The 17,236-nt window shown below is 36.1% G+C and overlaps 2 protein-coding genes across 2 annotated transcripts in view; both read left to right on the top strand.

The window, feature by feature from the left end:
* Positions 1 to 8,238, top strand: part of LOC112521603 (translation initiation factor IF-2) — a 15,764-nt gene extending 7,526 nt beyond the window's left edge. Inside the window, exons 3-8 of the mRNA XM_025130551.1 lie at positions 3,280 to 3,400; positions 3,670 to 3,739; positions 3,871 to 4,198; positions 4,848 to 5,885; positions 6,922 to 7,071; positions 7,599 to 8,238. Coding sequence (XP_024986319.1) covers positions 3,280 to 3,400; positions 3,670 to 3,739; positions 3,871 to 4,198; positions 4,848 to 5,885; positions 6,922 to 7,071; positions 7,599 to 8,033 — 2,142 coding nt within the window. The 3' untranslated portion in view covers positions 8,034 to 8,238. The remainder of the gene's footprint in view (positions 1 to 3,279; positions 3,401 to 3,669; positions 3,740 to 3,870; positions 4,199 to 4,847; positions 5,886 to 6,921; positions 7,072 to 7,598) is intronic.
* Positions 8,239 to 9,650: 1,412 nt separating this feature from the next.
* LOC112522133 (6-phosphogluconate dehydrogenase, decarboxylating 1, chloroplastic) lies at positions 9,651 to 11,478 on the top strand. Its single transcript, XM_025131213.1, has one exon. The coding sequence runs from the start codon at positions 9,825 to 9,827 to the stop codon at positions 11,286 to 11,288; it is 1,464 nt and encodes a 487-aa protein (XP_024986981.1). The 5' UTR covers positions 9,651 to 9,824; the 3' UTR covers positions 11,289 to 11,478.
* Positions 11,479 to 17,236: the final 5,758 nt, after the last annotated feature.

Genomic DNA, 17,236 nt, shown 5'->3' with positions numbered 1-17,236 from the left:
CATATCCATCCAAAGGAGATCTTCCTACAGACTGACCATATCTCAGCAAGGTTTGTCTCTGCATGAACTGTGTTGTATGCATGCAGTGTACGATGAAAATGAGATATCAACATTGGTCAGGTCAACCCCTGCCTTCTTATCCTCAAGTGACAAGTGGCCCCATGCATTAAATGCTGAAGGTAGTATAAAAAGACAGTGTGCATCTCCCATGCACACACTTGGCTTTTGAAAGATTACTTAGTGCACTCTCAAAGCAATCGGCTATTCCTTTCTACTCCCTTGCTCTCCTGTGTGCGAAGAAATTCTTAGTGTTTTTCATTTCCTTTCAAGAACTCTCTGTGTTGTTCTTGAAAGTTCTTCTCTTTGTAAGATTGTTTAGGTTAGGTTTTCCTTTCCTATCTTCCGCAACAATCTTTTGTATTTCTGTGTGTATTAATTCTTGATATAAATCAATAAGAATTAAAAAGTTGAAAAAAGTCTGTGTAATTGTATTCAACCCCCCCTTCTACAATTACTTTCTGTTTATTGCCTTTCCCTTCAGGACTAACAACACAAAAATTCCATTAAGGGTTTGTCACCCACTCTTAAGGCATACACTAGATTAACTAGTATGATCTTAGTTAGTTATCAACAACTTGTTATTACCACATTGAACCTCTATCTAAGGGTGTGCTTAGAAAAAGGTTGGGTTTCCGTTCTTGTTGATTAATCAAACGGGTCTCAAGCCCGTTTTTCGACTTGTTCCATAAACCATATATTAAAAAGCCCTCTTATAAACGGGCCAACGAAATTATTACAAGACCTTACCTATGTTTATTACCGGTTTATCCCGTCAGATGTTCACATGTCTCAAACTAATGTTTAGGTTTCTATTATAAATCTTGTTATAAGCTCTAGACAAAGTTGTCTCACTATCATAATGCAAAGAAATGGTTGACATTGGTTGTGACCACAACTTTATATCTAACAGCATGTTCCTTCGTCATTATGCCTTTTTACGTGTCGCAGCTAAGGCTAAAAACTCAAACTCCCTGGTGGAATGAGTTTATACAAGTTCATTTCGTTGAGGCTCAAGCAACAACTCTAATACAAAGCATAAAAACCCAATGAATGGCGCATTTGTCATCACTATTACCAGTAATCAACTAGCATCCAAATATACTTCTAGAGCTGCAAAGCTAGCTTTTTAGTTCTTATCAAGTAACCAAAAACTCTTCCAATAGCTTCCTAATGTTCTAAGCTAGGATTACTAATAAACCTTAAAAGTTTGCAAAAAACATGGATAATATTTGGTCTAGTACAATGAGTAGTATACATTGGATACCGATTGCACTAGCATATTCAAGTTGAGCAACAACCCTTCCACAATTCTTACGAAGTTACTAAGTTTGCACTTCACAAGAAGCATCACATGGGCCATTTGCTTCTTTAAATTTTAAATGCTCAAATTTATTAAGCAACTTCTCAATATATTGAATTGCTTTATAGAATAACCTATACTATCTCTCTTAACTTTGATGCCCAAAATTGTATGTATCTTCCATTTGAAAACTTGAACTTAAATAACTCTTTGTTTCATTAATGGCTTTTATGTTCGTATCCAATTATTTACACGTCCTATATGGATAGAAAAGGAGATATGCGAGGTCCTTATAAGCTCAAAGTCGTGGGCTATCAATAACTTCCACTATGGTTGTAAGTTGATAAGGTTATTGGGCCAACATGTTGCTTTGGGCTATGGGGAGATACAAATGGTATGAGGGCCGATCCTTGTACCGTTGGAATGGGTGGGGCAAACTTCATTGAGCATGTTGGGGGGGGGGGTGTTTGTACATCTTAGGTGAATCCCACATCGTCAATGAACAAGGAGGATGCTGGGAAGGCTGACGAGGACGTTAGGAACTTAAGTGGTAGATTTGTAACAACCCATTCTACATGGATGGAAAAAGGAGATTTGTGAGCTTCTTATCACTCAAAGTTGTGGGCTATCGAGAACTTCTCCCATTTTTGTAGGTTGATTTGGAGGTTCTTAGGCCAACCTGCTACTTTGTGTTATGGAGCATTACTTAACATATCATCAACATAAAGATATACAATGATACTATAGTCCTTTGTAAACTATATATATATATATATATATATATATATATATATAATATGTTCAGTTATGTGTTGATATGGCATACTCAAATTTCTTGTGCCATTGCTTAGGCTGTTGTTTCAAACCATAGAAAGATTTGACTAACTTACAAACTTTCTTTTCATTGCCGGGAAGTATGTATCCTTCAGGTTGTTACATGTACATCTCTGCAACCAAATCACCACAAAAAAACTTGTCTATTTTTTTGATGTACATATAAATCATAAATTGAAGCTAAAGCCAAAAGTACTTTAATGGATATAAGTAAGTCGAGATACGGGTCCATTTGTATTATGTTTTACTTTAAATACGTAATTACATCCAATTGCCTTAGGACTAGGTTGCAAATCCGACAGGTCCCCAATTTTATTAGCTACTAATGTTTCTTTCTATAATCATTCCAAGAAGGTGGCAACTTGGCAATGTTTTCTTCAACTATCAATTTATTGGGAATAAATATCTTTAAATCCTTAAACTTAGAGATTAGGATTAATAATTCATGAACGTGATCCAAGATGAAAATGTTATCAGCCATAGAAAATTCAAAGAACTTTAAGTTAATGAACTTATCCGCTACTTGTTTGTCAATGTTATATTTGAAATCCAATGAGTTCCAGATTTCTTTGGTGGACTGAATTGGTATGTAGAGAGATCAGATAACCGATCAGACAGTAAAGTTAGTATGATCCCTTGCATAGTATTTTATCTTCCCCACTTTTCTTCCTTTCCGCAGCCCTCACGTATCTTTATCAGGCAAAGTTCTCAATTCAGATTTTAAAAGAGAAGCTGATGCCTGATGGGGTAGTGCAGGGGTTCTCCATCTCTTTGTGTCTATTCTCTTCGCTTATCTTGACACCCACAGTATTTTATATACATAGCCACAATCATCAATAGTACATGATCACATGACTATAAGATTACATCAGGGTGTAAATGCATTTTAGGTGCACCAGATTGGTTTGAATTTGGAGCATGATCATCATTGCATTGTTTCCATTGAAAATCTACATCTTGCTTTACATCAGAATGTACATTCATAGCAGACACATTTAAGATTGGTGAGTCTTGTTTAAAGTGATCTGAACTATTTCTCTGGTTATAACCTAATTAATATAATGTGATCGCCATTTTCTCAACAGAGCATTCATGCTAGTCTTTCAAGGATTCTGACTTCACCAGCATCTAGAGATACTGCTGTACGCAATTCATTCTCTGGTGTTGAATTCAAATACCTTTCAGCTTTAGTTGGATGCATACGAGGTAATTGAAGGTTTCACATAAAATCCTTATGTATTTGGTAGGCGTCTTTTAATTGTTGTATAGGATGATTGTTCTGCATTTTCTTTAAATCAGATTTCCATCTTTTTCAATTAATAATCTCCATTAAGATGTTTAATACCACTGTATCAGGCAAAGTACAACCTGTCAGATTCAAACTGGAATTTCTTATCATCTTGGTGCTTGAGCCTGTTTTCCAGCGGGATAGTTATTCACATGTACATTTAATTCATAATACTCATTTCCTGCAGAATATACCAGCAACTCAGCTTTACGTGGTGATGGCACTTTAAGCTTCTTGACAAGCAGATTCTTACTAAGGTAACTTCAGTTTCTTGGACCCTTGACCTCCAGGGAGGTTGGGCTCTACTGCTAACCTGGGTACCACCCAGCCAATAACCCTTTGGTTACTTCCAATTCTATGTGGTCACCTATGCCTTAAAATTCTGTAGGCGCTTTCATTCAAGCCCAGAACTACTGGCCAGGAGAGATAACGATACAGTTGGTCTACAAACACCTAAGAAAGGGAAGTTCAAGAAGAGACCTGTAAATGCAAAGCCACCAGTTGAAACTCCTTATGTGCCTCCTAAACTTCAAAAGACTGCCAAAACGTCCTCAGATAGAATGGTTGAAATATTTGAGGGCATGACAACTCTAGAGCTCGCTAAGCGCTGCGGTCAATCTGTAGCCACATTGCAGAATATTCTTGTAAATGTGGGGGAAAAAGTTGGGTCAGAATTTGACCCTTTGAGTATCGACATCGCAGAGCTAATTGCAATGGTATTTTCCCTGTTACAGCTAGTAAACCTTGTTACTTCTTCCTCTATGTTTGGTTTCTTTTCTGAGTTATTCTTCCTTTTTTAATCCATATGTTTTTTTTCCCTTGTTGGGTTGTCTCATTTCTGTTCTGGGTTCAAAACTACTCCCTGCATCCCAAAATAAGTCTCCACGGTATATATTTTAGTTTGTCCCAAAGTAAGTGTCCACTTTCGGAAGTAAGTGCCTACTATCCAATTCTACCCTTAGTTATGAGATTGAGAAATTCATTACTCCCTCTATTATTATGGGTACGATTGTCATTTAGTTAATTAAGAAGTGTAAAAGTTTAGTCTTTTAATTGAAACCCCAGAAAAAGAAAGACACTTTCTCTCATCTAGTTCAGTTCCTGGCTAAATTCAGTCTTCACTGTTGGATAGATAGATAAATTCTGTAAAGCAAAGAGAAGGCTTGAAATTAAAAAATCCATTTTAATTAAATCTATATGTACTCCAGTTTACTCGATGTCTCCCAATGGTGCAAGGCCTTTGACTTATTGAGAAAAAGATTTTTTTAAAAAGTGTGAATTTTTCATTGTCGACATTTATTTTGGGACGGAGGGAGTATGATATAAGATTACTATGTGTTGAGTATTTATTTTCAATCATTACAGGAAGTTGGGGTAAATGTTAAGAGGCTCTATTCATACGAAGGTTCTGTGGTTCTTCCCCGTGCTCCAGTTGTGACAGTCATGGGTCACGTTGACCATGGGAAAACTTCTCTTTTAGACGCTCTACGCCAAACCTCTGTGGCAGCCAAAGAAGCTGGTGGTATAACTCAACATCTCGGTGCTTTCGTGGTTAGTATGCCGTCAGGTTCATCCATAACCTTCCTCGACACTCCTGGCCATGCGGCTTTTAGTGCGATGAGAGCTAGAGGTGCCGCTGTCACGGATATAGTCGTGCTAGTGGTGGCTGCTGATGATGGTGTAATGCCACAAACCATTGAAGCCATGTCACATGCAAGGGCAGCCGATGTGCCCATAGTGGTTGCCATCAATAAATGTGATAAACCTGCATCGGACCCCGAAAGGGTCAAAGTCCAACTAGCTTCAGAAGGCTTGCCACTTGAGGAAATGGGCGGTGATGTGCAGGTGGTTGAAGTATCTGCCGTTACTAAAAAGGGGCTCGATAAGTTGGAGGAGGCATTGCTTCTTCAGGCGGAACTAATGGACCTTAAGGCTCGTGTGGATGGAGCTGCTCAAGCTTACGTGGTTGAAGCGAGACTTGACAGAGGGCGGGGCCCATTAGCTACTGCGTTAGTGAAAGCAGGGACTTTAGTTTGTGGGCAACATGTTGCTGTGGGTGCCGAGTGGGGAAAAATAAGGGCAATAAGGGATACGGCCGGGGTGCTGACAAACCGAGCCACACCTGCCATGCCTGTGGAGATTGAAGGGCTCAAAGGGCTGCCAATGGCCGGTGATGATATTACTGTTGTGGATTCCGAGGAGAGAGCGAGGATGCTCAGTGCCGGAAGGAAGAAGAAATTGGAAAAGGACCGGCTTAATAAGATGAATGAAGAGAAGATTTCTGCTCCCGAACCATCTGAAGAGGAGTTTGTGAGGGTTGAATTGCCAATCATAGTAAAAGCGGATGTTCAAGGAACGGTACAAGCTGTCACCGATTCACTTAAAACCTTGAATAGTCCCCAGGTATGTCAAGTCTTTGTGATTCATGCCTTCATGCTTAGCCTAATACACTACACCTAAATCGGCTTTATAGGGTTCTGAATATATCTTATGTCCTAACAAACTACTTTATAGGATCAAAATCGGCTTTATAGGGTGCTGAATATGTCTAATGCCCTATGTAAATGTGTTACATTAAGTTGATAGGATGCTTTAGGGCGTCGAAACAAGTTTCTTTAGGACACTTTTAAAATAAAGCGTCCGATTAGTCTTTTCATTTACATTGTTTGAAAAAGTGTCTCGTATAAATAAATGTGCGTAGGACCCTTCTCAAAAGTGTTCTATAAAAAATTAATTATCACACTTTATTTGAAAGATGTTCTAAAAAACCTGTTAGGATGCTCAAATACGTCCTAACATTCCATTGTAATGCCTTTTTATATAAGACGCACAATTGTTTGGTTCTATAAATCTGTCCTATAAAATAGTCTATTAGGACATATTTGGCGTCCTATAAAACCGATTTTGTTGTAGTGATATTTATGGAGATTGAAGACTAATTCTTTTAGATTTTTAATAATCTTCTCTTTTTTTGCGCATATAACATGCAAGCCCCTAATTTTGAGAGGTTAGAGGCCGTTTAACCAGACTCTTGCCGGGTAATTGCTAACTGGGTGTCACTTACCTTACCGGTGAGCATATCAAGGACCGAAAATTTTACCGGGTAAGAGGCATAGCAAGGATCAAGACTCTTTCCCGGTAAGTGAGGGAGATGACTCTTACCCGGTAAGCGCTTACCGGGTAAAAGGCGCTTACCGCAATCCATTTTGATGTCGAGAATGTTACTCAATAAGATAAGTGAGGATGATGACTCGTACCGATAAGCACTTACCCGGTCAACAATTACCCGGTAAGCGTTTGGTAAAAGTCCATTTAGTAACTAAGATGTTCTGGTCGTCACCGGAAGCTATCTAATCTGTTTATATGTGATGTAAATCAAATGAATATATCTTCATCTTTACACAATTTACCTCAAACTCACCATATACACTCTTATCAGGTTTTTGTGAATGTTATCCATGTTGGAGTTGGAGCAATTTGTCAGTCTGATCTTGATTTGGCACAAGCTACTGGTGCATGTATTGTTGGATTTAATGTTCGTACTCCACCTACCTCCGTCTGTTTGGCTGCCGCTCAAGCCAATATAAAGGTATGTACCCTTGGTGAACTGATTTGTGATATATTTTCAATTCTATGAAGGGTGTCTTTGGTATGCGGGACAAAACGGGACAGCACATAAAAAAATTTGTGGTCCCATGTTCGGCGTTACATTAGATTGGGATAGTACGGGATTGAGTGGGACAAAAATGCATTTTTTCCCCACCAAAGTAGGTGGAAAAAAATCACGGAGATGGGACAAAATTTGGTGGATTGCTGAAATACCCATGTTAAATTAAAAACCCTAAAACCTTCCATAATTCTTTCAATAAACAAGTGATCCGATGCCAATCTTGTATGAGGCCAACTCCTTTGCATAAAACCGATTGTGAGTCCTATGATATAGGCACCTCTCAATCTTCTTGTTTAGCAAGGGTATTTACGGAAACAACCTTTTTACCCTGCATACATCATACCCTCCCCAGACCCTTTCGCGTGGGATTCTTTGGTTTAGTAATTTTGTTTCTTTTTTTTGGGCACCCTCTTTTGATGGAAAATGACATCTAGATCTTGTTGTAGATCAAAGTGCATAAAGTGATCTACCACCTTTTGGAAGACATCGGCAACTTCATAGTGGAAAAAGCCCCCGGAACATTCGAAACCGAGGTAGCTGGTGAGGCACAGGTGCTCAACATCTTTGAGCTCAAAGGAAGAAGCAAAGCCAAAGGAGCAGACGTCAAGATTGCCGGTTGCAGAGTCATGGACGGCCAGGTCATCAGGTCATCCACCATGAGGCTCTTGAGAAGCGGTGAAGTTGTGTTTGAAGGGTGTTGCGTCTCATTGAAGAGAGAAACTCAAGATGTCGAAACCGTCCAGAAAGGGAACGAGTGCGGCCTCGTCCTTCGTGATTGTTTCGATTTCCAGATTGGAGATGTTATACAATGCTTGCATCAAGTTAACAAGAAACCAAAATTTATCTCTTCAGAGAGTGGTGCGGTTCGTATCGAATGTTAGTCGATAAATCGGTCTTTTAAAGAAAATTTCCATGAAGAAACTGGGCAGGTTCTGAACTGGAACCTGTTAGAATTTTGTGATTCATTGAGTCCTTATTTATGGATTTGTTGTAAACTTGGAGGGATAGTTAAAGATAGAGAAAGTCAACCATTTATATGTTGGTCAATCTACTATACACCAACTGTAACCATATAATTGGGAAATACCTGCCAAATTCCATTTTTAACCTTACAGTTAATCTATAGCAATGGGTGCATATAGCACAGTCTGTGACTACGTTTTTCCGTATATCGTGGTTCGCAGTCCTTGGAGAAATTGTTGAGTTTGATGTCGGGTTTCGTATTCGATGTTTCTTTACGACTTTGAAGTTGTTGGACTTGTATCTTTTTTTCTGTTAGGGCATCGTCTTTCTCCCCGGTGGCGGTAACTGATGACTTGACAAAACTTTCGGGGATTTCACTTGGAAAAGAAAACCTTCCATATCGATTGGTAGGTTAGAATCTTACTTGAGAAGAACGCGTCAAAGTCTGCATTGAAACCCTGGGCGAGCGGGTCTGTGAAACTCACTAGGATAAGCCTGAAATAACCCATTTTAATCGTTTTTTGGGAAGACTCGTGTAATGTATACATCAGGTAGAAGTCATGTCTCAAGTTTTGAAAAAACTCGACGCAAGCTTCGCTCACAGGTTATCGTAGGATGAAACTTATCTATACTATATTATAAAGCATTTGATAAAAAAAACTTTTAAAAACCATTTTTTATGCATGAAGTACTGTCTATTAATGCATATTACTTAAATTTTCAAGATTACAAGTAAATTGTACGTAAACACAACTTATTAAAGCTCCATATCTGAATTCGTGTAACTAACTACAGATAAACATAATCAAATATTGGATAAACATCCTATTTTAAATTTAAAAAATCTAAAATATAATTAGGATAATCATTGAGTTCTAACAGAATACTTAGTTGTTATCTTTATAAAAAAAATTATATCATTAAACCTAAATTAAATTTCTTTGTTACTAAACCTAAATTAACTTATAATTAAAAAAAATTGATTAAGAAAATTACATCAAAACACAAGAACTTTTAAAAAGATTAATTTGATACTGATATCGATATATATTTTTCTTTAAAATTTTATGATCTTTTCAAATTTATATTTTATTAAAAAATAAATACATTATCATTTTCTCAAAACCACATAAAACCGTATTATATCGACATAAAAAAGGAAAAAAACGAAACAAATATGTCTCGATACATTGCACGAGTACCCTTCTAGTAATTTTATATATATAATTGATGTTAGAATTACTAAAAATTTTATTTTAATGATTTTTAATTTTAATTATAGGAGATGCTCTATTCTCTTATCATTCATGATCCAACTCTTAGGGGGTGTTTAGATTTTGACCACTATAACTACTTCTAGTTATTAGATTAGCTTTGAACGTGATTTACGGAGTTGGTGAAATGACCTACTTGCTAAATATAAATTAAACTAGGGGCCAAAATTGACAATTATGTAATCTCCAGGGGCTGATTGACGGTATATAGCAACACAAATTATCCAAGAAGAAGGTAGCGACACAACCTTTCGTGGGTTGTGCAGCCAAACAACGTTTCACTCCCTCGACGAGTCCGTCACCAACCCCCTGTAATCTCCATTTATAAACCTCTCTCTGCTTCCAAATCCCTAATCTTGATTCATTTCTTTCATCTCCAAAAACCCCTCGTAATTCTCTCCCAAAACCCCTTCAATTTCTCTCCAAAACCCATCAATGGAGGCCGCTTCTCTCTCCCGCATCGGCCTCGCCGGACTTGCCGTCATGGGCCAAAACCTAGCTCTCAACATCGCCGAGAAGGGGTTTCCGATCTCCGTCTACAATCGCACAACCTCAAAAGTCGACGAGACTCTAGATCGAGCTCATACCGAAGGCCAACTCCCGTTAACTGGCCACTACACCCCTCGTGATTTCGTTCTCTCAATCCAGAAGCCCCGATCTGTCATTATCCTCGTGAAGGCAGGTGCGCCGGTGGACCAGACGATTGCGGCCTTGGCGGCTCACATGGAACCCGGAGACACCATAATCGACGGCGGGAACGAATGGTACGAGAACACCGAGCGACGAATGGTGGAAGCGTCTGAGAAAGGATTGCTTTATCTCGGAATGGGAGTCTCCGGCGGTGAAGAAGGCGCACGGAACGGACCATCCATGATGCCAGGTGGGTCTTATGAAGCTTATAGTAATATCAAAGAAATTGTTGAGAAAGTTGCTGCACAGGTTGAAGATGGGCCTTGTGTTACATATATTGGGGAAGGTGGATCTGGTAATTTTGTTAAAATGGTTCATAATGGGATTGAATACGGTGATATGCAATTGATTTCTGAAGCTTATGATGTTTTGAAAAATGTTGGTGGGTTGAGTAATGATGAGTTGGCTGAGATTTTTGATGAGTGGAATAAAGGGGAATTAGAGAGTTTCTTGATTGAGATAACTGCTGATATCTTCAAGGTTAAAGATGAACATGGTGATGGTGAATTAGTAGACAAGATTTTGGATAAAACTGGTATGAAAGGGACTGGTAAATGGACAGTTCAGCAGGCTGCTGAGCTCTCTGTTGCGGCTCCCACCATTGCCGCCAGTCTGGATTGTCGGTTTTTGAGTGGTTTAAAGGATGAGAGGGTGGCTGCCGCCGAAGTTCTGGCGGCTGCAGGGATGAAGGAGGAGGTGGGAACCATCAGGAGTGGGATTGATAAGAAGAGGTTGATTGATGATGTGAGGCAAGCATTATATGCTTCCAAGATTTGTAGTTATGCACAAGGGATGAACTTGTTGAGAGCAAAGAGTGTAGAGAAGAATTGGAACTTGAATTTTGGTGAATTGGCTAGGATTTGGAAAGGAGGGTGTATTATTAGAGCTGTGTTTTTAGATAGGATCAAGAAAGCATACCAGCGAAACCCTAATCTTGCAAGCTTGGTGGTGGACCCTGATTTCGCCAAGGAGATGGTTCAGCGGCAGGCAGCATGGAGAAGGGTGGTGGGACTGGCGGTCTCTGCTGGAATTAGTACACCAGGAATGTGTGCTAGTCTTTCTTATTTCGACACCTATAGACGGGCTAGGCTGCCTGCAAATCTTGTTCAAGCTCAAAGGGATTTATTTGGGGCTCATACCTATGAGAGGGTTGATCGTGCTGGTTCTTTTCATACAGAATGGACAAAGCTTGCTAGAAAGAATGCTTGAATCATTCAAAAGATGGTAACTCTTTCACATTATTGATGAACTTGCTTGCTGATATCTACTGTTTTGGTTGATTTCTGTATTGTATTCCTTAATGAGGATTCTCTCTAATTCGGCATAGCAATTGTTGTAGAATTTTCTTTGCATCATTAATAAGTTATGCATGCCATTGAAGCATAATTCATGTTTTTACAAACCAAACGATCCTCATATATCCCATTCCGAGAGTGAGATGTATATAGACATGGCCTATATATATCACGCGGAGGTGAGGTCTGGTGTGAGTTGTAAGTAGATCTGACCTATATTATCCTACTCAGAGGTGGGTCTGAGAGTGAGATGTACGTAGAGTTAGCCTATGCTAGAGATGTACGTAGAGTTAGCCTATGCTATCCCACTTAGAGGTGAGGTTTGGGAGGGAGATGTACATAGATCTGGCATATATTATTCTACTTGGAGGTGGGCTGAGAGTGATATGTATGCAAACCTGGCCTATATCATCCTACTCGGAGGTGAGGTTTGGGAGTGAGATGCACACAGACCTGACCCATATTATCCTATTCGGAAGTGGGATTTGTGAGTGAGATGTATGCAGACCTAGCCTATATTATCCTACTCCGATGTGGGGATCTTGTTTCCTTGAATGTATCTTTTTGATGATTCACTATACTTTGATCGAGTAAGTTTCAACCGCCTAGACAAGTAGCATCTGTAATTATATTGAATCATAGATGAATGATTTAATGTTATTTAGAGAACCCAAAGTTCCATTGTTGCTTGTTCTTTGGGGTTGTTTGAGTCGATAATTATATACATGATTATTATCGTAGGGTTTTGTTAATTAAACATCATGAATTCGTTAGTAGTATGGATGGTGTATCGCACTGTGGTCGCTAGTTTGAGTTTCTTGAAGATCTTTGAATTTTTTGGCTGTTATCTTTAGTGTTCCATGAAATTTGTCGAGTTAGCTAGTTCTAGAAGTCACGTAGGAGGAAATGGTTTAGAGAGGTTGTATACGCCAAATCCATGAGTAACGGAGAGCTATGGTTATCATATTAATGAGAAAAGAACTAGAGATAACGTTGAAAAATAAAACCAAAGAACCCATCCAAACCGTTGATTGAGATGATCCAACGAAACCATTTTCTAAATAAAAATTTCTCCCCTTGTTTTTTATATCGAAAATTGGAGCAAAACAAATTACACCAAAAAACGATCACTTCATTATTTTTAATTTAGCGTCCATTTTGATGTATTTTTTTCATCTGTTTTTTCGTTACTCTTCGATTTTTTTTATGGATTCTCTCATGATCTCACCTCTTATTTTGATTCCCTCTCATACCCTTCCAAGTCCAAAGAAATTTGGAGAGTTTGAGCAACTTATTTAACATCTTATCATTGATATATCAATCAGGAAACAATGAAGAACTTTGTCCTTGGTTATTCATATAGGCCTCATTTACCAACCTCTTACCCAACAAGAGGCTCTTACCATAGTAATAGATTGTTTGTTTACCTCTTAATAGTTTCATTAAGTGGCAGACTCTAAATTATTAAGAGGGGAATCTTGTTTGACAAAAAAAAGTATGTCTGGTTCTAAAATCCTCTGAATGGTTTTGTATCATGGGTCTCTCTTAATCATTAAGCACCCTAATTTCATTATAAACAATTATATTTTATTTTTCACTATATCATGAGAGCCTCTTAATCATTCTGATCACTTAATCATTCTACACCAAATCATTCAGCAACTGCCAAACAGTCCCTTAAGATGTGTGTTCTTTACCAACATAAAATTATGTGTTACTGCTGACGGCACATATGATCCGATCTATGCTTACCACGGTATGTGCTTCTTTTTTCTTATATACCCATCCGACCATCCCTTATTTTCGTCACTTTCTTTCCACAAGTCACCAAACTTGTAGAACCCTTTCTTTTCCCAGCTTTAGAGTTCAGGCTCATCTCCCAACTTTATTAAACCCCTTTCGGCTGGAAAGGGTGGACAATTAGCTAGAGCAGCGGGTGCTGTAGCGAAACTGATTGCAAAAGAAGGGAAATCGGCCACATTAAAATTACCTTCTGGGGAGGBCCGTTTGATWTMCAAAAACTRCTCAGCAACAGTYGGACAAGTGGGGAATGTTGGGGTGAACCAGAAAAGTTTGGGTAGAGCCGGATCTAAGCGTTGGCTAGGTAAGCGCTCTGTAGTAAGAGGAGTAGTTATGAACCCTGTAGACCATCCACATGGGGGTGGTGAAGGAAGGGCCCTTTTATGACCTTTCGAATGGGGTTCCGACAACTGGGTTTACACTCGACAAAAGGCGCGATCCACCCATGTTAGCAACCACCTTCAGACAATAGGACCTCATAATCATCTACGTAGATCATCAATTCATCGAACCCGTAGTTAAAGCATTCAAGCTACAATCGCCAGAAAACCTAACACCATCGCCCTAGTTTCCATCGGTTGGAAAGAACATTCTTAATGACGTTAACCACCTTTCTTTTAGGAAAATCCGATTTCAAGATCGTACACCCTAACTGATGATATGGGAGAGCTCTACCTGATAAAAAGAAATAATGTTATAGAATATCTGGTAAAAGAAGGATATAATCGTCATGTTTACTCAGTCAAGTTTAATAGAAAACATTAATTAAACAACAATTTTTAATCATCACTTATTTGAATCAGACCTCTTATCACAATCAAATTTTTTTACATCAGTCTAACAGTTAATGCAAAAAATTTAGTAAACATCCTTAAATGTTATTATAGTCTTGAAAACTTGAAGAACAAGTCTTGTGTTATCTTTAAACACTTAGGAATAAAGTTGAGTGGAGACATAGGGTTGCTTCATGTTAAATCATGTATGAATGTGTTGAGATAATGGTAGACATTTACATATAAAAATAGGATTATTAGACTCTAAAAAGGGTACACAAAAAGCAAAAATCAACAAATTAGGGTTATAAATCCTCAAAAGAGACCCCATAATAATAATAAATGTAGTATAGGTTAATTCTTGGCATATTTAGGTTCATATAAAATACTATTAAGAGGTAAACAAACAACTTTTTAGAGGTTGCTTCTTAATGAAACTATTAAGAGGTAAACAAACAACCCATTAAAGTTGTGCATATCATAACATATGACATAGTCATCAGGAATATGAGCATGCTATTTATTATGAATATTGTAACATATTCATCAATAATATGTGATTCATGATAAATAACACGTACATAATATATTCATATTCATCATGAATATTGTGTGATTCATGATGAATAATATTTTCATATTCATCAGAAATGTGTTACCCATGATAAATATTCATCTTGAGGTGATACATCTGACTCGTTGTAGACGATTCTCGGATTCCTAATCAATTTTGGGTTTCTCATAGAACTTTCCTCTATATTTATATTTTGAGTTTCTGTTCTAAAATCTCTTAATTTTTTAAAGGAAAAAATCTAAAGAGTCTGATGTTTGTTCACATTTTAAGTGATTAAATCCCTCAACTTTTTTTTTTTCGAATAAACAAATTCGTAAACTTACACCGAAAAAAACCCAACGAAGTTCCATATTTCGAATAATTAAGTCTTTTGGACCTTTTTTTGAATGAACAGTTCACATATTTTTTTTTTGTAAGGGTGTCCGGGCCAAAGCCCGACTAATCCCCAGCAAATTTGGAGGTTAAACATGGCCCCACTTAAATGTCGCCAACACTCCCCTCCCAGGACTCGAACTCGGGTTCATAACTATGTCATGCCCAAGCCTTTACCACTAGGCTGAAAGGTTTTTGACTCACATATCATTTCTTCATCAATGTATCAATAAATCTTTAACAAAACACAATAAACCAATAAAAAGGAATGATTTCATATAATTTTGATTATCCATTATTTAATTTTCATATTCGAATGAGAATCATAAATAAAAGTCAATAAAAATGGTGTCTATTATTTCGCTTTATTAGTTCGTTGTACTTTACTATTGATTTGTTGATATATAGAAAGAGATATGATATATTTTTTCTCGTTTTATAAATGTAAGGATATATTCTTTTAATAACTTAATCATTCAAAATATGAACGTTTTGTGGAGTTTTTTATTTTAATTTTAGTAAATTTAAAAATCATTTACTTAATTTCAGTGAATCTGAAAGTTTGTTCTTAACGTAAAATCTTTTCATGTTTCATGCTTTTATCAAAATAAATTTTATATTAGGTTTTAAATCGTATAACAATATCTAATTTACAAATTGCAAGAAAAAAATTATTCATTTATTTGTTGAAGATGTATTTGGATTTTTAGCTGGTAGTAAATTACTACCCGACTCAAAATAAATGTCTATTTATACTATATTATAAAAATTTGACAAAAACTCTTAAAAAATATTTTTTTTATGCATGAAGTACTGTTTATTGATACATATTACTTAAAATTCAAGATTACAATTAATTTTACATAAGTACAACTTATTAAAGCTCTGTTTTAAATTTGTGTAACTAACTGCAGATAAACATAATCAAATACAAGATAAAGTTATAAACATTCATTTTAAATATAAAAAAAATCTAAAATATAATTAAAATAATCAACGAGTTCTAACAAAATTTTAATTATTATCTTTATTAAAAGTTATATTATTAAACTAAAAGTAAATTAYTTTGTTATTAAATCTAAATTAAATTATAATAAAAAWTTTAATTAAAAAAGTTACATAAAAAAACGAGAACTATTAAATAATTAATTTGATACTAATATCGATTTTATTTTTTTTTTCAAAATTTTATGTTATCTTCAAATTTATATTTCATTCAAAAATAAAAACATTATCACTTTCTCAAAATCATATAAAATCATATTATATCAATAGAGACAAAATAAATATTAAATATCAAAATGAAGATTTATCTCGTTGCATTACGCGAAAATTCTTCTAGTAATAAAAAAAACATAAAGTCTTAGAAAAAATGTGACTATTACACTTTTTAATCAATAAATGAATAATTTTACCTTTAATTAAGATGAAAGATTTTCTTCATCATCTCATAATTAATTGAAAAAAATAAGAAAATAGATGTTTATTTATTTAAAACAAATTAAAATAATAATAATAATAATATAAATATTTATTTGGAGTTATTTATTTTGTTAATATTTTTATTGATTTGAATTTGAAATTTTCTGGGTGAAAGGAATGGGAAAAGAATATGAATAAAGTCTTATGGTAATGAATTAATATGCTTCAGAAAATACAGCTGATTTTTATATCTGAATAGAATAAGCACATCCTCAAAATATCCTGTAATAATAATAATAAAAACGTGACTGATATATAACATTTTAAAATTAAAAATTTCGAACTTTTATTAGATGCGTTACAAATTAAATGTACAAGAAAAGTGTGCTTATCGATAGAAGTCTACACTATGATTTATTTTGATGCGTAAGATTTTAGTTTATTAAAACATATCGAATGCAACAATTTAGTGGGTAAGCGCTTACCTAGTTAAGTGTCGTCATCCTCACTTACCGGGTAACACTCTCCATTATTCTCATCGCTCTTATCCAGTAAGATTCTTGACACTTCTCATGTTCATCTGATGAGAAAATTTATCTGGTAAGTACTTACCAAGTAAATATTTAGTAAACGTCCCCTTAGTGTCATTTGAACTCAACTCAACCTGTCATTTTATACCATGAATTTAATATGATAGTTAAGTCATTAATTGAGAGTTTCTTATGCAATTTTTTTTAATATCTCTTATGTAATTGTTAATGTTATTTGTATATTCTCATTTTTATTTTACTTCGTTTAAATATAACTAGAAGCGTACTCGCGCAATGCAGCGAGATACATCGTGATTTTAATATTTCATTTTATTTTTTATTTCAGTCGATGTTATAATATGGCTTTATGTGATTTTGAAAAAGCGATGAT

The sequence above is a fragment of the Cynara cardunculus genome (assembly GCF_001531365.2).
Source record: "Cynara cardunculus var. scolymus isolate 2C chromosome LG 11, CcrdV1, whole genome shotgun sequence".
Classification (NCBI taxonomy): Eukaryota; Viridiplantae; Streptophyta; class Magnoliopsida; order Asterales; family Asteraceae; genus Cynara; species Cynara cardunculus.
Note: the sequence above shows the minus strand (reverse complement) of the source record. Positions and strands in the feature narration are given on the sequence as shown.

Excerpts from the sequence above, each read along its gene's own strand:
- LOC112522133 (XM_025131213.1), top strand. The coding sequence starts at position 9,825 with ATGGAGGCCGCTTCTCTCTCCCGCATCGGCCTCGCCGGACTTGCCGTC.